General features: G+C 48.3%; 1 protein-coding gene across 3 annotated transcripts in view; it reads left to right on the forward strand.

The window, feature by feature from the left end:
- The window catches only part of Ippk (inositol 1,3,4,5,6-pentakisphosphate 2-kinase), a 48,967-nt gene that overhangs the window by 23,021 nt on the left and 5,326 nt on the right, over positions 1-20,620 (forward strand). For all 3 annotated transcript variants that reach the window (XM_005408914.1, XM_005408913.1, XM_013506872.1), the window contains 6 exons: positions 3,342-3,400; positions 5,052-5,124; positions 7,019-7,292; positions 9,030-9,180; positions 9,776-9,878; positions 20,459-20,538. In XM_005408914.1, coding sequence (XP_005408971.1) covers positions 3,342-3,400; positions 5,052-5,124; positions 7,019-7,292; positions 9,030-9,180; positions 9,776-9,878; positions 20,459-20,538 — 740 coding nt within the window. The remainder of the gene's footprint in view (positions 1-3,341; positions 3,401-5,051; positions 5,125-7,018; positions 7,293-9,029; positions 9,181-9,775; positions 9,879-20,458; positions 20,539-20,620) is intronic.

The following is a 20,620-nucleotide window of genomic DNA, read 5'->3' on the forward strand; positions in this document are numbered from 1 at the left end:
AACAGTGGTTGTTATATTACATATTTTTATCTTCATTGAAGTTGGTCAGATTACCAGATGTAAGAATGCAAGATTAATCAAACCCTTGCTATTTTATTTGTCTTCACTCTAATCTTGACTATTTCCTTCTGTATGGTTGCTTTGGGTTTAATTTGTTGATCTTTCATTTTCTTAAAGTAAAGTGGTTACCGATCAGTCTGTCTGTCTATATTGAATCCACAGCCTGTGTAAGCTAAGCAAGAGCTCTACCACTGAGTTACATCCCCAGCCTTCTTATTTTTATTTTGAATAAAGTAGTGACTCAGGCTGTCCTCAAACTTGTGATTCTCCTGCCTCAACCTTCCACATAGCTGGGATTACAAGTGTATAATTACTGCACCCAGCTGTTCTTTTTATACAGATGTTACTTTAAGTTTACGCTAATGACTTTCCTCTTAATCCATAAGTGTTGGTATGTTGTGTTTTCATTTTAATTTATCTTATTTTCTGAGTTCTTTTTTGATTTCCTTGACTCACTCATGAGTAAGAGCATTTACTTTTCACAATTGTAGGCTTCTCAAATTTCCTTTTGTCACTCATTCCTGATTTCATTCCATTGTGTTTGGAGAACATTTGCCTGATTTCATTTTTTAAATTTATTGAGACTTGTTTTATGTTCAATATAAATTTTATTCTTTTTTTTTTTTTTTTGGTACTGGGGATTTAACTCATGAACTTGCACTTGCCATGCAGGTGCTTGTGCCGCTGAGCTATATCTCTGGCCCCCAACGTAAATTTTATTCTTGAGGCTGTGCCATGTTCCCTTGAGTAGAATGTGCACCCACTGCTAGTTAGGATATATTCTGTGCACGTGGTAGGTCTGTTGCTGAATAGTGCTGTTTAAGGCTTCTGCTTTCCTTTTAACTCCAGTGTAGTTAGCTTTGGTTGTACACAAAAGCTTTTGCTCCTGAATAGCTTCGCCACTTTTCCTCTCCTTTGTACTATTTTCACCTAAATCACACCTTTTCAGAGTGTATGCCCCTCACTACAGATTTGTAGTTTTTGCCTCATGCAGTTGTCTTTGTACAGGCAGAAGAAAAAAGTTAGAAAGTATGAGTTTTGTTTAAATAAAAAGTTATTACACTAAAAGACACATTGCTATTAATCTCTTTCATACTTTTCCCATCACTCTTACCACTTTTAAAGCAATTCTGGAAGTTCTCTTTCATGTCCACAGTGGTCGTGTTGTGACTGTCTTGATGTCCAGAATTGATTCAAAATGTTTGCTTGTCATGGTCATTTTGACTTCGGGGAAGAGGCAGAAGTCATACATGCTAGAGCTGGCGAGTAAGGTGGATGAGGACGAGCGGTATGTTTTCAACAAGTGCGTCTTTCCATTGGATGCCACCAGGCAGCAGCGTTCACTGTGCTTTTGATTACAGTCCATAGACACTCAGAAAAGAGGACTTGACTTCCGGAACAGCTTTAGAGAGCTCTCAAAACTTCTCCGTGGTGGATCTCATTACTCAGCTTTTCCTTTTTTAGCTTTAGGTTAGCCTGTCTCTGCCTCGGCCATTACCTACTGTCTCGGGAAGCCATGAAGTTAAATACGTAATTGCCTCTGAGTTTGTTTTTGACAAATGCCCATGGGTAAAAGGCCTCTTGGCACTGAGTGAGCTCTGAGTCAGGTCAGTAAAGATAACCTTGGCAGCAGAACCTTCTGGAACTGCAAGACAGGCAGGTAATAGCAGTCTGGTGGGGATGAGCCTTTGGAGATGCTTCTGCCTGGTCCTGTCCCCTCAGTGGCAGCTGCTAGCTGCTCGTTTTCACTGTGATTCTGACAGTTGGTTTCATGGTTCCTTCGGATCTAGAGCTAGGGAGGGAGACAGGAACAGTATAAAGTGTCAAAATGCATGCCGTTGCTTGTATTTCACCCCCAATTTTTTTCTCCTTGAATTTTTGTAAACCTTTGGTCATTTTCTAGAAATCCAGACTTTTGATTTTAATAATTTTTGCTAGTTTTCTCATGAGAAAGCCACACTGAACTTATATAATAGTTTTTTTTTTTTCCTTTTTTTTTATTTAGACAGGATCTCCCTATGTAGTCCAGACTGGCCATGAATTCACAGCAATCCTGCCTCAGCCTCCCAAGTACTGGGATTATAGCCATGTGCCACCACGCCTGGTTAGGATAGATTTTTTTTTTGAAGTGCAAAATATAGTTTATTTAGCTGATGAGTGAGGCAGCTTTTACCAGGTAGCTCCTTCTGCAAGTGGCTCTAAAGAGGCTCAGGAAAGACCTGGAGGGGGTGGTTTGAACCCAGGACCTTGCATGTGCTAGGCACGTGCTGTACCACTGAGCTGTGCTCTATACCCCACACTTTCTTTAAAGCAAAAGATGACATCATACTGTATGCATTGTTTTGCCAGTTGAATGAATCTTGGTTAATTTTAGTCCTACCTCTTTCTGGGAATGGCTACATATCTTAGCCATTCCTTCATTTAACAGATTGCTTGCCAGGCCCCAGAGTGAGTTCAGTCCCTTCTCTACTTGTGATTACCTTTTTTGGCTCTAGAATTTTGCTGTTGTTAGTAGACTGCATTGAACATCTTGTTCCTGTACCTTCTTTGCCCTGTGCTAGTTCCTCCACCCCCTCCCCTCTTTTCTTTTCTTTTTCTTTTCCCTTCCCTTCCCTTCCCCTCCCTTCCCTTCCCTTCCCTTCCCTTCCCTTCCCTTCCCTTCCCTTCCCTTCCCTTCCCTTCCCTTCCCTTCCTTTCCCTCCCCCCTTCCTCCTTCTTCCTCCTTCCTCCTTCCTCCTTCCTTTTTTGAGGTAGAATCTTGCTATGTAGTTCAGGCTGGCCTTGAACTCATGGCAGTTCTCCTGCCTCAGCCTCCCAGGTGGTGGGGTTACAGGTAGTCATGTATGCTAGCTCCCTGCGCTAGTTTTTCTAGATTCCTTATAGGTCTACCAAGTCGGGGACATGCACGTCATAAATTTTGATGGTTATTACAGGTTGTGACAATATATCACACTGGCAATATGAAATCACATGTTGGCAGTACCTTCTCTATTACTGGGTATTATAATTTTAAAGTTGTATCAATTTCATTTTCAAAGTTTAGCCTTGAAATTTTTGGGTGCTTGCCAGTTTCTTCCCTGCCCAAGTGCAGGGCTGAGCTGGTGGTGACCTGAGTCTGCAAGGTGGACCGCGTGAGTTTTCCTTGGATGAAGCGACACCCCCCCTGCTTAGTGCCCACCTGCGGCCTTCTCCAGGCCGGGCCCCTGTCTTGTGTGCTAGTGCTGGCACTGTGTGGTCGCAAACAGCCAGTCACTGATGCGTTCATGTTGGTGTTTTAACAGGTAGCAACTGGGAAGTGGAAGCAGATAAGTGAATACTGTCCCCTCGATCTCTTCTCAGGGTGAGTGCCACTGGCTTTGCTCGCTGGCGCTGGCGGTGGAGGTGCTGTGCTGGAGGTGTCATAGACTGGGGAGTGCTCTTGGCGGTGGGAGCTAGGGCTTTCTGTGAGATGGGGGTGCTGTGCAAATCAGGGAAAGGGGGTGTGTTGTGTTGACGTGTGGGTGTTGGGTGCGGTGAGGTGAGCGTGGGGTGGTCTGTGAGGTAGGAAGGTGGGGTTTCCTGTGGTAGTGATGCCGCGGGTTCTGGGATGGGGAAACGCGGCCCTCGCTCTGTCTTCCATGCTGCCCTTCCTGAGACACCAGCTTTGCCTTTCGGCTCCCAGCTTGGGGTGGTTGCTGGCTTACTGACTGTCCTTCCGGTCTGCTCATGTTAGAGAGCAGCCAGTGCTGTCTTGACTCCCGCCCTTCGAGGCTGCCTCAGCGCGGCACGCTCGGCTCCTCTTCCCTGCTGGCCTGGCCCTTCACCTTCCTGGCCCTGCAGCTCTGCTGTGCCGGGCCTGCACACAGCCCAGGCCTAGTCCCGGTCAACTCTTGGTGATGAGGAGGCTGATGGGCAGGGCGGTGGAGAACCCATTAGCAGAGGGGCTGCGGCGGGAGGACCAGCAGGGCTGGGGTGAGAGAGGTAGCCTGAGGCCCCCTTGCCTCGCTGGAGGCCTCTGCTGCCCCCTCAGTCTGGCCCACACCCCAGGGCTTATGTCTGTGAGCCTTTTCCAGCCTCCTTTCTCTCCCTGGGACCCCATCTGGAGCGGGGCTTGTGTGTGTGGTTTTCTCATGGTTGCTGCCCTCTCCCCCTCTGCCCGCTGCCTTTCAAAGTGAGCAGCGCTAACCCTGCACTGTGGCGTGGCCCTCACGTTGGTCATTGCTCTTGGTGAGAGGCTGTTACAGCCCTCCAGACAGACAGTGCCTTTGGAATTGCAAAGTTCCAGCAAAGCGGCCTGAGGACACCCATGCCAGCATACACAGCGTGGCCTTGTTTCCCGTGTGCCAATCCAGCAGCAGTGAATTGACCCGGGAATCATGTTTTGATTTACCTGTGACCCGAGGCTGAGTTTTGAAGCAGATCTTTGAAGCAAAGATCATTGTTGAATTTACAACTTGTGAAAACTTGAGAGGGAGCCCTCCCAGGAATGTTCAGAATGTGGTCTTTCCAGAGCCGGCTGCGGTAGCCCGGATCTGTCTGGTGCTTGCTGCCATGCTGACCTGCCTTGCCGCTTGCCTCTGGGGATCTTGTGGGTTCCAGGGGGGAGTGGTTAGGGTCAGGGAGGGGGTGCTGGGCCTGGGTAGAGCCCAGGGCAGCAGGTGAATGGGGGCTGAGGGCTGGGGGAGACGGGCCCCACTGCTTCTGGGAGATTGCAGGGCAGATGCTCCAGGTTTCTGCCTCTCCCTGTCAGGCCTCGAGCTGACCCAGCACCTGCTTCAGCCTTTGGAAGCTACAGTGGGGGAGCGAGGGGCAGCTGGCTTGGTTATCAGTGACCTGTGGGCCCTGGTGTCTTGCCTGCCTCTGCCCCTGCCTCAGCCGAAGTCCCTCTGTCTACCTTGGGGCCCAGGCTCAGCAGCCCCCTCCCCTTAATATGCCTGGGGGTGATTGTGAGGGGAGGATGTCATTGGACCCGTCTGGCTGCCTGTAAAGCGTGTCCACACTTCGCTCTTTAGAAACAAACAGAGAATGCACTTTGCCTTGAAGAGTTTGCTGCAGGAGTCCCAGAACAACCTGAAGATATTTAAGGTGAGGCTGCTTCTGTGTCATGGCACTGCTTCTGTGAATGCCCTGGTTTGTTCAGTGTCTGTGTGGATGGGACACTGGCTGGGCCGCCTCAGGCCTGGCCCTGCTGGTCTGCTGTCACCTGGGGTCCTCAGTGCCTGCCCTCCACACAGCGCTTCTAGCCCCGGCCCTCCATCTTTGCACTCTGTACTCCAGCCCCAATCCATAGCACATGCCTGAGTGACCCTGCGATGTCTGTGGACGGTGACCCTGGGGACCCCTGCTGGACAGGGCTGGTCTCTGAGGTGTGACAGAGAGGCCTTGGATGAGGACAGGTCTAGAACTGTCCTCTCCTGTCCTCACAGCCCCCATGGTTGAGGAGGAGGCCAACCAATGGTATGCTGAGTGCTGACTGCCAGGCCTGGTGATGTCCGCCCTCTGTCTTTCTCCTGGTTATTTAGGGGCCTTGTAATTCAGGGGCTCCTTGGTGAGCAAGTTCTCCAGGCCTTGTAGTTCTGACCACGCAGGGACAAGAGGACGTTTGCCTGCAGTGCAGCTGCCTTCAGATCATCTAGGCTGGCCCCTTGCCACCCTGGCCTGCTGCCGGGAAAAGAGCCTGGTGGTCCCTGTGGTGAGGGGGAGGAGATAGGGCAGAGGCAGGGAAGGGCGAGGGCTAGGGTTGGCCCAGGCGGCAGTCGGGGCAGTGTCTATGCTGGAAGTACAGCCCTGTGTCCCCGTGCCCACAGAGGTTTAGCAAATAGATAAATTTGCTACAGAGACCAAAGAGTCTCTATTCGCTAAACAGATAAATAGACCAAGAAGCTTGAGTAGGAGACATGGTACAAAAACACCAGGGCCTCAGCATGGGTGCTGAGTGCCGCCAGCATGGGCAGTGCTCACAAGTGGGCTGTCCTGAAGCCCCCGCCCTCGCCATCCTCTGCGCTCCACAGTCAGACCCTGCCGTGTGGCCGTGGCTCCTGGCCCTGCCCTGCACACCTGTGACATGGCACTTGTGCAGGCTCAAGCAGTGTGGATGCTGTCGTACTCTGGGCTGGTGGCTGCCAGATGCCATGTGTCTGGACACCTGGCGCTGCAGGGAGAGGCCCTGCTGCAAGGGGTCACTCAGTCACCCGTGGGCCTGGAGGAGGGGAGTGGGCTCTATCGAGGGCACAAGTGGCCACCTACCCTCATTTCTAGCCACCCTGGCCTCCTGCCTGGTGTGGCCGGCAGTGTCTCAGTGTGTCCCTGTCATGCTCTAAGCATGGACAACACCCAGACAAGGGCTCTGAGGGTCCAGCAAGGGAGGAGAGCTGCCCATGCCCCCGCGCCACTGCCCACCCGGACCTTAGCTGGCAACCTTAGCCGCGCACTCTTTCTGCGGCCAGGAGTGCAGGGGCAGCTTCGCTGGCTCTGCCCTGAGGTCTCACCGGAATGCGTGGCCAGGGCTGGGGGCTTCCATCCCCACCTTGTGGGCTTCTCCCCGGAGCTGCTTGGTGGCTGCTGTGACCCAAGGAGAAACAACCACGATGGAAGCCGCGGCGCCTTGGTGACTTAGTCTTAGATGTGGCGCTGTTGCCTCTGTCGTGTTCTGTTAGTCACACTGAGCAGACCCCAGGGCCACCGGGGGCTGGGCTTGGCCCAGCTGCCCCTCAGGCTCCTGAGTGACTGGCTGGTGTCTCTGGGAGTTTGTCACTTATGTTGAGTGAGTGCTGCGGTTGTCCGAGGGAAGCACACAGCAGTGCCGGCCTCTGCGGCAGCCCTTCTTCCTGTTCCAGCTCGGTGGGAGTCACTGCTAGGCTGAGGGCGCAGCACCTGAGGGCGGGCTCCCGGTGGGCTTGTGTCGCACCTCCGCAGGTGCTGAGGGGTTTTCCTGCCAGCATGTGGGATCCATGTCTTCCTCTGTCTTTCCTGCCTGAAGAATGGTGAGCTGATTTACGGCTGTGGTGACGCCCAGAGCCCAGCGGCTGACTGGAGGGAGCTTGCACACCACCTGAAGCCCTTCTTCTTCCCCTCCAATGGCCTGGCTGGGGGTGCCCACTGCACGCGGGCCGTGATCCGGGAGCTGGTGCACGTCATCACGCGAGTGCTGCTGAGCAGCTCGGACAAGGGCCGGGTGGGGGCCTTGAGGCCAGGGCCCCGGGGCCCACACGTCTGCGAAGCCAGCCCTTTCAGCCGGAGCCTCCACCGCCAAGGTAGGACCCGGCCTTTCCCATGCAGGTGGTGGGGTGGTGGGGCCTTAGGACTGTCTGTGCCCCATGGGCAGCGAGGGTGGAGCCACAAAGGGACGTTTTTGTGCCCTGACAGGCTTGTTGGAGCACCTGGAACCACCAGGTTCCGTCTGGGCTCCCTGTTCAGCTGGATTTGTCAACTGCTTGACACGTTTGAGCTGTAGGTTTTCCTTAGGCGTTCTGCCCACATGTTGCCCATCCTTTCTGTGGTGGGCAGAACATTCCCAACCATGTAATCCATCTGATCCTCATTGCAGTAGGCTGAGTCTGGTTCCATGGGTGGAGTCAGACTCTGGGGGCCAGGCGTCAGGGTTTTTTCTGAGCTGAGGCCAGGTGTGACTCTAGGGTACATAGACTCCCGGAAGAGTTTGAAGCTGGCTTGTGTGTTATCACAAACCCCTTCGCTTTGCCCCCTTCACTACCCCCATGTCCTGTTTTTCTTACCACAGATGAATTTTGCGGGACTTTGTTGTTGTTATAGACGTGATTTCTGAGCCTGTCTCAGAATTTTAAAAAAAGGCCTGGAGATGTTGCTTAGTGTGAAAGCTCTGGGTGTTTCACGTAGGTTTAATCGCTGGTGCCATGATAAAAATACAGATGAACAGTGATTCCTTAATGTTTCAGAAAATGTTGTTACAGTGCAACCCTTAGTCTGGAGCATGGCTGCAGAGTATGTGCAGAGACACGGCTGCTGGCCTCCAGGGTGGTCAGGGTTCTAAGAGGAAGTGCTTGCAGCCAAGGTACAGGGGCTTTTCTCAGATCACGCGACACCTGTGCACAAACAGGCGTAGCCCATCCACGTGCTGTAGTTGAAATAATGTCATACTTCATGTGTTCTTTCATACCCTGCTTTGTTTTCTTGATTAGCATGATTCGCTGTTAGCAAGTGAAATTTTCAGCTTATAGACCACACGGCAGGTGTTCACTGCATGAATGCTCTGTTTAGGCAAATGAGCGTTTCCTCGTGTTTGCCTGTGTGTCTCATGGCCAAGGGTAGCCTTGCCAGGACACCCAGCAGAAGCCCGAGGCAGGCTGCAGGTGGCTGCGCCAGTCACTGTCCAAAGACTCCCTGTCCTGTCTTCGCCTGGCGTTGGTTCCTTCCAGGAGATGGTCGCTCATTCTGGGGGTGGGAGAGGGGCTGGACCCTGGCCCGTCTAGGTTGAGAGCTTGCACAAATGATGAATGGAGTTTTGTTTCTTTATCTGTCCTCTGGTTGGTTGGTGGCTTTGATCACTGGCCATTGGTCAGTTCTCAGCTCACCCTGTGGGCTGCCAGGCCTTACCCCTCTCAGCGTGGGCTCATGGCTCTAGACTCTAGGATGGAGTCCTGGCTGTCCTCTGTGGTCTTGCAGATTTGGGAATATCATTACGATCGTAAGCCTCGTCTTATTTTGAATGAATATTATCTCTAAACTTAAATCGCAAAATGCCTTCTGGGGTGAGTATGGTGGAATTTAAAGGACATTCCAAGGAGAGGTACAGGTGCAAAGCAAGGCTGGGTTCCTCGCCTTTCCTTTGTGCCTGGCCCAGCACGGCCTGAGCCCTGTTCAGCCCTGTAGCTCTGAGAGCGGAGTGGCTTCTGCCCTCAGCAGCAGGCCGGGACCCAAGGCGAGCCTTGCGGTCTGCGCCGGCCTGTGTCTCCCTCCACAGTCTTCAGCCTTTGATAACAAACCTGCTCTCGTTTTCCCGATGTTCTTGGTAGGAAAAAACACCCCAGAGCGGTCGGGGTTACCGAAGGGCTGTCTTCTGTACAAAACCCTCCAGGTGCAGATGTTGGACCTGCTGGACATCGAAGGCCTCTATCCTCTGTACAACCGGGTTGAACGGTACCTGGAGGAGTTTCCTGAGGAGAGGTGAGGTGGGCACAGGCAAGGCCATGGGAGTGGGCTGGGGTGGGGGTCGCCCCAACTGGAGAACAGAATGAGCCCAGAAGCACCCAGCTCCAGGAAAATGGCACATGCTGGGCATCTCCACCTCCAGGCATCAGGGCCTGCTGGAAATGCAGTCCTTTGTGTGCCATTTCTAGTGAGGAAGCACAACTCCAAGGTCCTGAGTCAGGGCCAGGCCTGTAGAGGGCAGTGTTGTTCCACCAACAACCCGCTGGCCGTGGCTGCTCCCGGAGGCCTGGCCCTTCCAGGACGGGAAGCCACATCCCTAGGCCTGCACTGGGCCCCTGGGGTCCACACCTGTGGTGTCCAATGGGCTGTACCCTCTCTACCTCAGCAGCCCCCATCTGGGTCTCCATGGCAAGCAGCCAGGGCCTGGCTTCAGGGTTCCCTGGGCCCTGCTCTTGTGGGACTGTTTGAGGCGTGATGCTTCAGAGCCACGTTTTGAGATGAGGAAGTGATAGTCTGTCAGTGGCCCTTCATCTCACAGTGTGCTCGCTTTAAGAAACAGTTTCCAGGTGACTTTGTCATCTTGTTTTATTTTTGGTGCTTTCTTCTTCAGAAAAATGTTGCAAATTGATGGGCCTTATGATGAAGCATTTTACCAGAAGCTGCTTGATCTGTCCACAGAGGATGATGGGACAGTGGCCTTCGCATTAACGAAGGTGAGCGATTGGTCCAGAAGCAGTGTGTGTTTGGGAGCTCTTAGCCCTGACTTGGGGTTCTCTGGACCCTGATGGTAGAATCCATTTCTTTTAGGAATATTTTGGTATTTTCCATTGTCACTCTCTGTGTTGTATTGCATGTGCTTAAAAATGTTATTCCAAGAGGGGTGTTAGGCTTCACTGGGCTGCCAGGGTTTTATGAGACACTGAGCTCAGGGAGCGAAGGACACCCTGCCGCCTCTGCTCTGCTGCCGCCATGTCATGGTGCCCTGGCTTCTGCCCATGAAAGAACCCCAGGGCCTTCTCTGGCTGTGGGGCTGTCAGATGTTGGAGGAGGAAGAAAGGCTGAGGGAGCCTGAGATAAACCTTGAAGCCCTGGGCACCAGGGAAGTGAGCCGAGGCAGGAAGAGCTTGCTTGGGGCCCGCGGGTCCCCAGTGGAACCTCTGAGTGAGGACACAGTAGTGCAGGCCGCGCCCCGTGTTTACAGCTCGGGGCCATCGACTTAGGAATAAGTGGCAGCATTGTGTTTCTACTTTTCTCTAACAGAGGCGGATTTTATTTCATTTTTCTAGAAAATAGAAATATGTATCTATAGAATGTTTTTCAATCTCCCCCTGAATATGCGTGCATTACTTTTATATTTTATTTTCATCTTAAGCCACATGTGAGTATAGCCTTGCTGTTACAGACTAACTGGTGGATTAGTGGGACAGCAGATGTCGGTGCAGAGAAACTGGATCGTGGGTGCGTTGGTGGCGGAGGCAGTGGCAGAACCACACAGGAACAGTTAGGCTCTTGTGACAAACGTGCAGCCCCTGGACACTGATCTCAGAGAAGTGAGCGCACCCACTCAGCCCCAAACTGCACACGGGGTTCAGAGGGCTTCCAGGGTGCTAGCTGAGCTCTCGGCAGATGCTAGGTCCTTGGTCCTGGTGCACCGCCCTGCGCGGGGCTCACAGTACCGAGGGAGGGGCATTCCATCCGCACAGCCAGGGCTTGTGACTGTGAGAGAGGTCAGACCCCATGGTCTCCGTGGGGAGGCTCGGTTCTGTGGCCTGACTGGCAGTGGCTGCGTGGACCACACATGTTGGGGGCACTGGAGGGTCTGAGTATATCTTGGGTGTGTCAGGGTCACACGGCACTCTGACGTTGGAGGGTAGCTCTGCAGGATGGCGCCACAGGGACCCGGCGGCGGGGGGTGTCCTGAGGTCTCGTGTGGGGCGTGCCAGGATGTGCTCTCTAAGGCTTCAGGTTTGGGTCGTTGGCTCTGGAGAGCATGCTGTGAAAGTGAAGCTGGAGGGCTGAGGAGGCCTCTCCGTCCCGGTGTTGACCTGAACACCCACGCCCCTCTGAGGAGCCGGCTGCTGTCTTTCTCTTTGGGTCTCAGGACACTGTGGCCTTGGTAGCTTTGGCCACCACCTGCTGGGTAGTGTCCAGTGCAGGCTCAGCGGCCTTTCTATGAAGGGACCGCCACAGTGATTCTGGCTGCGTGGGCCCTCCAGGTCTGGGGAGCACCTCTGTTCTGTCGCTGAGCCTCCAGAGTAGCTGTTGACAATACGGAGTGCGGCTGTGGCCCAGGAAGCAGGTGGTGGAGCGGATGGGCCTGCTGCTCACCTCATGGGCTGCAGCTCAGAATAGTTCCCCTTTTTTGCTGTACTGGTTTGGAAGTTATACCTCGTGTTTCTACCCTTTGAGTGGCTACTTGTCCAATGTGACCCTGCATATTTGTTTATTTTGTGGTGCAAAAGATGGAACCTGGAGCCTTGTACATACTAGGCAAGTGCTCTGCCACAGAGCTATGTGCCCGGCCATTATTGTTTTTAAAGTCTCACTTAGAGAATTGTTTTACGCAGTGTTTGTTTGTTTGTTTTTTTGTACCAGGAATTGAACTTAGGACCTCATACTTGCCAAGCAGGTGCCGTGCCGCTAGACCCCCGGCCTCTGTGATTTATCTATGTGTTTGATCTATATCATTTTTACCTCCCAGATCTTTCCCCTTTTCCTTTTTTCTGTAACAGCTTTGAGATATAATTTACATGTTGTACCAAGGGCCCTGTGACAGTGTGCGATGTGGTGGCTTCCACTAGATTCCTAGGTCTGTGCAGCTGACACTGTAGTTAGTTTCAGGAGCAGTGCATTACTTCCCTAAAAACCCCAAAGCCGTGCTTATGTAGCACTATGTGTACTGAGAATTTTCATGTCCATATTCATAAGAGATGTTAGTCTCCAATTTTTTTGCTTGCTTGTTTGTTTTTGTCTTTTGAGACAGGGTCTTGCTATGTAGCTTGGGCTGTCCTTGAGCTCACTATGTGGCTCAGGCTGGCCTCAAACTCACAGTGATCCGTTTGTCTCAGCCTCTCAGGTGGTAGGATTACAGAGAAGTGTATACACCAGGCATGATGTCTTTGTTTTTGTATCAAGGTAGTTATTGGTCTCAAATATATCAGGAGTGCTCCAGCTTCTTCTAATTTTTAGCTGAGTTTGAGAGGGATTGATGCTAATTCTTCTTTAAATACTTGATAGAGTTCACTAGTAATGCCATCCTGGGCTGGCTTTTCTTTCTGGGTAGTTTTTCTGACTTACTTGGGTTAGGAAATTGCTCATTTCATCAAAGTTGACTAATTTATTGGCCTGTCTGTAGTTTTCCCCTTCTTTTTTTTTTTTTTTTTTTTTCTCCCTTCTGCTTGAAGAGTATCCTCTTAAAAGTACCTTAGTGATGCTGTGTTGGTAAATTTTATGGATATGCTTATATTTCCACCCATAGTCTTAAAAAAGTATTTTTTCCAAATAGAAAGGATTATACAATAATTAGCCAGGGATGGTTGTGCACACCTGTAATCCCAGCTACTTGGGAGGCTGAGGCAGGAGGATCACGGGTTTGAGGTCAACCTGGGCAATTTAGCAAGATCCTGTCTCAAAACGGAAGCTTGGGGCTGAGGGTACAGCTCAGTGGTAGCGCGCTCGCCCAGTGTGCTCAAGGTTCTGGAGTCTCTTCCCAGTTTCACCTAAAAAAAAAAGGTGGTATTCCTTTTTGAAAAATTCTTTTGCATCTTCTGACTGGTTGTTTTTGTTGAGATAGTTCCTGTTAATCTCACTGCCCTTCTTGCCCTGTCTATCTCTCTCTCTCTCTCTCTGTGTCTGTAGTACCCCCATAGCGCAGTATGATTAGATGAGCTGTTCTTTTTATTTGTCCTGCTTGGTATATTGATGTCTTTTAGTAGTTGTAGAAAAATCTAAGACATTTTCCTCTCACATATTTTCTGTATTCATCATCATGTTCTCTTCTTGTGGGAACAGTTAGATACATATTAGACCTTGTTTCATCTTCCATGTCTTTTCTCCTCTAGTGTTTTTTATTTTTTGTTTTGGACAGGAAATTGCACCATTCCTAGGTTGCCCAGGCTGTGCTCAAATTTGGGATCCTCCTGCCTCAGCCGGAACCTTGGGATTGCAGGTGCACCACTGCACTCAGCTGCTTCCACTTGTTTTAGGTGCACTTCCATATTTTCCTGTCTGACTCTGAGCTCATTCCAGAATTTTCCCCCTCAGCTCAATCTGCTGGTTCTCCACGTCTTTCTACTTGTTTGAATTTTCTATTTCAACATTTTATATTTTAATTTCTGAAAATTCTATTTGGCTCATTTTCACACCTCCTTGGTGGTTTTGCTAGTTTCGTATTACCACTCTATTTTGAAATTCCATCCTTTCTTTTCTTTAAGCAAGTTACATTCTTTTTTTTTTTTAAACTTTTTGAGACAGGGTCTCACTATGCAGTTCAGGCTGGCCTTGAGCTCACTTTGTAGCTCAGGCTGGTCTCGAACTCGCAACAATCCTCCTGCCTCAGCCTCCCGAGTGCTGGGATTACAGGGGTGCGCCACCACGCCTGGCACAAGCAAGTTATATTCCGTTGTAAAATATCTGGGTATTTTGGCTGATTCATGGCTATAGGCTTGCTTGACTGCGTTTTTGACATTGTGAGTTATATTTGTTTGATCTGATCTGTGTTGGGAAGTCCTTGCACCCCAAGGGTACAAGGGATGGAAGTCCTTCTAGAGGGCAGTCTTTGCAGTCCTTGGCTTGAGGTGGAAGTCTTGGGTTAGGATCCTCTACCTCGGGTGCAGCTCGGGAAGGCTGCACAGGCGCTGACCTAGAGAGCTTGGCCCTCCCAGTTGCTCCCTGCCCCAAACTCTGGCTCCGGCTCTCTTGGGGCTGAGTGGGGAGGAGCAGGTTGAGTTGAGGACGTCTCTCACTTTGCCGGCCAGCTATGCATCTGTAGGAAAGTTAGCAGGGACCAAGTTGTTTAGTAAGAGGACCCTTTTATCGTTTTAATTTTTTGCAGTCCTGGGGATGAACCCAGGAGCACTCTGTCATTGAGCTCTGTCCCCAGCCCTTTTCATTTTTTGAGACAGGGTCCTGCTAAGTTGCCCATGTGAGACTGGAATTTGGGAGCATCCTGCCTTCGCCTCCCTGCGTGCTGAGATTATAAGCATGTACCACAGTGGCCAGTGTTTCTGTAAGATGCATTCTTAGAAATAAAATCGCTGGGTCTATTTTTTTGATAGTTTTTGACACATTGTCCTCCCAAAAGGATTTTACTAATTAGGTTCTTTCTTGCAACAGTTGAGGGCACTGTTCCCGTCACCTCACAAATACAAGATAAACTTACTTAATTTTCTAAGGTTTTATTTTATTAACCATTTGTACTGTGAGATGAGAGCACATACAGAAGGAAAGAGCTACCCCAGTGACTTGTCGCCTGGCAGGCCCTGTGGAACTACCTCTGGGGGTGTCCTGGCTCTCACTGCGCCAACTTCTACCCCTGAGGTGCAGCTGTTCATGCAGGTTCTTGCTCTGTGTGTTTTTTTTGTTTGTTTGTTTGTTTTGTTTTTATCTCTGTGAGACAGAGTCTGGCTATGCAGTTCAGGCTGGCCTTGAGCTCACTTTGTAGCCCAGGCTGGTCTCAAACTTGCAACAATCCTCCTGCCTCAGCCTCCCGAGTGCTGGGATTACTGGCATGTGCCACCATACCCAGCCCCAGATAGAATCTTGTAGGCCTGTAGTTGTTTGTATAGGAGTTTTAAATTATAAGCTCAGTTTCACATTTTCTGTTCTTTCTTCTTTCAGTAGATGTGTTTTGCTAGAAATTTCTTTTATCTACATTTTCAGTATTTTGGCCTATGATTTTTTTCTGGGGCATTAACACTCTTTTCTCTTTTAATGTTTTATAAGCTCTGAAGAATACACTTTATTCCCAATGTTTGGTACTTGTTTCCAAATTCTTCCTGGTAATGTTGGAGTTGGTTTCCCCTACTATGTGGATACGGAAACACAGAGAGCCCTTTGGGCCTGCATTGGGTCGTGGGTGGAGCCCTCATGACTGGCGCCCTGGGAAAAGGCCCCAGGACTCCCTAGCCCCTCCCACCTGAGATCCGAGGTGATGCTCCCCAAGTCTAGATCTGCTGAGGCCCTCAGCTTGGGCATTTCATCTTCTGCAATTGTGAGCAAGACATTTCTGTTGTTTATGAGCCACTTTCTGATTTCGTTAGAGCAGATTAAAAGTGTCTCTGTTAGTCCCACCCAGAGTTTGTCACGTTTGTTAGTTTCATAAAAATCAACTTTTTGATCCTTTCCTACTATATGATTTTATTATCTTATCTCGAGTATTCCATTTTTTCTATGTAGCTTGGTTAATTTCTGTAACTTCGTCCATTAAGTGATATGAACACTTAATGTGGCTATTTTCTTAAAAAGGTACTTCTAAAATTATGTATTTTCTTCTAATCATGGCTTTTAGCTACATTCCATAAACTGTATTTTCATTTAAACCGTACTCTTGATTATTTTCTCATTTGACCCATAGAAATATTTATAGAGGAATCAGTTAGCAAACACTCAGGTATTCTCATTATCTTTTACGGTTGATTTAAAATTGTGTAGCAGATTTGACCCGCATGTGTAAACATTGAAGTAAGTGTAAGAACCTGAAAGAGTAAATAAAATCTGAAATGTATGATAGATATTGTGGAAGGGAAAGAAACTGCTCAAAAGGAAAGAACAACAGGGATGAGGGAAAGGAGCAGTTAATGCTTAATTTTTTTGACCAATTTTATGTGCTTATATCTGGTAATCTGAACAACTACTTTGAAGACAACAATATGCAATATAATAACCATTGTTGAATTCCTGTCATTTTTTTTTGAAATTCTGTATCATTTCTAATTTTTTATTATTTTTATTCTCTTTAAAATACAAAAAACAAATAACATGTGCATGCTTGGTAAAGCACGGACATGGTTATGTCTAATATGATCAGACTTCATAATTCAGTATATCATATGTTGTAACAAACATATTTAACACAGTTATGTGAAATAAATAAAATGTTTTCTGAAAAAAAAATTGTGTAGCAGAGAGCTCCACAACTATACTCCACATGATCCTTTGAAATATGTTGATTTTTTAAAAACTCGTGTGTATATGCTTGAAAGCGTTTCTGAAATTTCCAATTGTTAAGTATGGTGCTCTGTCTGCCCGCCAGGTAAAATTAACTATGTCGTTCAGATCTTCTGTCTTCTTAATGATTGGACTGCCTGCTTGTTCCAGAAGACGGATGTTTTGAAACTTTCCATAATAATCATTGACTTGTCTCCTTGTTTTGAGGTTGTCTTGTTAGGTGCCAGAGTTGGAATTGCTGCGTCCTCTCGGTGACTCGAAGTTTTCATTTTCAGTTGTCATTTATCATTTAAGCATCTTTCACCTGTGGTAGCACTTTGTACCTTTGTATGTCCCTTGTCTGCTATTAGTCTGATAGCAGACTAACTAGTTCTCTTGGTTCCTTTGCTTAATATTTGCAATGTATATCTTTGTCCATCCTTTCATTTTTAACCTTGGGTGTCTTTGCATTTAAATGTGTCCTGTAATTGGGTTGGTTTTTTTTATCCGTTCTGGCATTTTGTCATTTGATTAGACTTTAAATTTTTCATCATCTATTTGAGATTTTCTACTTTTAGCTTACCTTTCTTCTTCTCATTCTCTGTCCATAGTCTGTTTACTTGGAAGTTACAAAGGCTGTCACTGTTTTAGTGGTTTCTTAACTATTGCAGCAGTGAGTGGACTTACTGGAGGCCAGTATTACTTAACACTCTCTTCTTGGGCAGTGCAAGATTCTTAGCTCTGGTGTCTCCCCTGCCAAGTAAATCACACAAGTTCTTGGATCCACTTTACCAGCACTCTTCACCCTGACCGCTGCTGTTGCCGCTCACACCGTCTCCTGCCTTAAGGCCGAGAAGCCTTCTGCTTTGGGTTTTGCTGTCGTTCGTTTCCCTCCATCCTTCCCCATGTCTCTGAGCGTAGATGAGGATTGCTTTGGTCTTGTCTGAAGAACACCTTTTAATGTTCTTTTTTGGTGCAGTCTGCTCGCAGAGAATTCTTAGTTTTTGTTCGGCAGTATGTGTAAGGGATTTGAGGGAGGTTTTCTTGAATCTCTAGCTTGATGTCTTCGGTTTAGGAAAAATTTTGGCCTTTGTCAGGTTTTGTTTTCGTTCATTTCCTCTCCAGGACTCCAGTTACACATGCTAGACACATTGTCCTGTCTTCTGCATTTTCTAGTGGTTTTCTTGTTACGCTTCATTCCGGATATTTTCTTTTGATGTCTTCCAGTTTGGTATTTTCTTTAGCTTTGTCTCTTTTTTTCATTTTTTGTCTGTGCTTGGTTCCCTGCCCTAAATTATGACCTTTTCATGCTTGGTTCCCTGCCCTAAATTATGACCTTTTCACGCCCAACTCTGTCTTTTGGGTTACTCGGTTTAGAACACCAGGTTCAGAGCAGTGTTACCCTCCCTCGATGCCATTTGCTTTTTGTTTTTTTGTTTTTTTTTGGTACTGGGAATTGAACTCAGGACTTTGTGTTTGCCAGGCAGGTGGCCATTTGCATTTTAACTCTCAGGGCAGAATGATGTGTGAATTACAATAATTAAAGATTATTTTTTTTGTAAGGAATAAAAAAGCAGCAGGAGATACCTGACGCCAGGGCGGGAGTAGCTCCTCAGCTCCTGGCTGGTGTGGCTGATTCCCAGCCTGTGGGCCTGGCAGGAATAACTGTTCCTGCTCTGTGACCCCAGCTTAACACTCTGCGAAGAGATTGCTACTTAGGAGAAATACTCGACCCTGTCAGTCCTGTTGCCGTGTTCAGATCATGATCTACCCACAGGTCGTAGTCCTTTCATGTTTTCTAATTTTCCATTAAAACTGTTGAATTCTTAATACTGATTCTTGCATTTTTTGGATCTAGAATTTTTACGTGCTTTATTTTTATAGTTTCCAGTTGTCCTGTGAAGTTGTTTTGCCTCCGATTCCGTGAGCAGAACAGCATGTGTGTCTGGTACATCCAACAGCTGGAAGTCCTCTGTGGCCATCGCTTTTGACAATTCGGGGTTTTTTTTTTTCAAGTTGCAGCTCATTTTCTCTCTGCCCACCTCGCTCCTTCCCTCCCTTCCTCTTTTAAAATAAACTTTATTTTTTTACAAGTTTTCAACCCTCAGTGAAAGTGAGTGGAAAGTACCGAGATCCTTGTATTCCCCTCTTCTCTTGTGTTCTTTGCTGGATTGTGCTGGGTTTTGTTCATCTCATCCTGTCTTCTTGTGCCTGCGTATTTTTGTGTGCCAGAAATTGTCTTTGCACAGTTATTTTAGAAATAATGTGAGGCTTAGGATTGTATCTTTTTCCAGGGAGAATTGTCGGTCTGCTTCCGCCAGAGGCCAAGGAGCACTAGCAAGTTGAATTTGTTTTAATCCAGTTTCAGTGAGCTCTTCAAGTAGAGCTGCAATTCCCGGTAGGCCCTGTGGACTTTGGCTCACATTTCATCTTTTTGTTGTTTCTGTACTGGGGATTGAACCCAGGGCCTTTGTATTGAGAGCTACATCCCAGCCCTTTTTATTTATTTATTTTTTTGAGACAGGTTCTTGCTAATTTGTTATACCCAGGCTGGGCTTGAATTTGTAATTCTGCCTCAGCCTCCTAGAGTGCTGGGATCATAGATTGGCTGTTCCTTGAGCATATGTGATTTTAAAAGGAGCAGCATTTTGAGTACTAACTCAGACGGGGTTCTCCGTGGTTTCTCTCTCCATAGCCCCGGGTGGTTAAAAGCATCTGTCAGCTGACCCTCCAGAACTATTGCCCTTCTAGAAAAGCAGACCCAGATGCCTTTGCCTTCCCTGTCTTGTTAGTTCTGTCTTCACACAAATATTTCTGCTATTTCATCCAGCTTTTTAAGTTGGCTTCAGCAGCTGAGTTGGCCCCATTTATCTAGTTGAACATTACAAAAGTCAAAATCTAGCCTCCCCTCCTTCCCTCTCTCCCTAACCCTTTCTGTCTTTCTCTTTCTCTCCCCCTCTGTCTCCCTCTCTCTCTCTCTACACACACACACATACATACACACGTACATTCAAGTTCCGTGTGTGTGTGTGTGTGTGTGTGTGTGTGTGTAATCTCACTATAAATTAAGGAAATGCAAATTTAGGAATGAAATATTTTCTACTCTGCAGATTGGTAAAACGTGTGTGTGTGTATAAAATTTCCTTCTCCCAGTTTGTTTGGTCCTTTTTTGTGATTAGTTATTGTCCATATTGATCTCTAGCACTTTAGTGGGTTTCCACGTCTACAGTCTGTTTCATCTTGTGTGTGTTTTCTCCCAGTCTTTCCCTTGTCTTTAGATTTTGGATTAGGACTATCATAGAAAGCTCTTTAGCTTTTAGGTTTTTAAATTTGTGTCTTTCATGGCTGCTCAGTTTTAATAGAAAGGCTTATAGTGTACCAAGCACCTGCTACCTATTTTATAATTTTTTTTGGTACCAGGAATCGAACTCAGGACCTTACACTCACGAAGCAGGTGCTTGTGCCACTGAGCTATATCCCTAGCCCTGTAATTTTTTACATGGAACTCTTTGTTTGCTTTTCTTGAGAGAAGGATGGGTCGACACAGGGTCTCGCTAGACTGGCCTTGAACTCACAGTGATCCTCCTACCTCGGCTTCCTGAGTGCTGGGAGTGCAGGCCTGCATTACCATGCCCAACTCTTTGTTTTCGACTGGGTATGTCAAAATATATGAAATAATGGATTTCTTTACAACTGGATAGGGTACAAGGCCAGGCGCTGTGTGTTTCCCCCGCTGGTGAGCTTTTTCAGCCTGGAAACAGCCGACCCCCTTAGAGTGCATTCCTCTTTAGCTTCTTTGTCCCTCCCCTACAGGCTTTTTTTGGGCAGGTCCTCTGGGTTCTAGGGATTGGGAAGGAACAGCTAGAAGGACGCGTCGGTCATCAGCACACATGTTGAGGCCCATGATAATGTGTAAGGACCACTTCTTTTTGTGTAACTGGTTATTTTTGTAAAAGTGAGAGCTGTTCAGTCTAAAAATTCCTATGATGTGTGACAGTCCAAAGAAGAAAGGGGAAAAGTGCCTGAATGTGTCTGTGGAGGTGATGGTGGTGGATGTGTTGGGGACCATCCTGCTCTGCCTGTTGGTGGGCATTTCTTGGTGGCTGGGAGTGGCTATGTGGCCGGGCTGACCTCTCCCTCCCTGCAGGTGCAGCAGTACCGTGTGGCCATGACTGCCAAGGACTGCTCCATCATGATCGCGCTCTCCCCGTGTCTGCAGGACGCCAGGTGAGGCCTGCACATCCCTTGCTCATCGTCTTAGCAGGGTTTGGTGGCAGAGGAGGACACAGCGGGTCCCCGTATTTAAGGA

Source organism: Chinchilla lanigera, unplaced genomic scaffold (genome assembly GCF_000276665.1).
Source record: "Chinchilla lanigera isolate Chin_1 unplaced genomic scaffold, ChiLan1.0 scaffold00114, whole genome shotgun sequence".
NCBI lineage: Eukaryota > Metazoa > Chordata > Mammalia > Rodentia > Chinchillidae > Chinchilla > Chinchilla lanigera.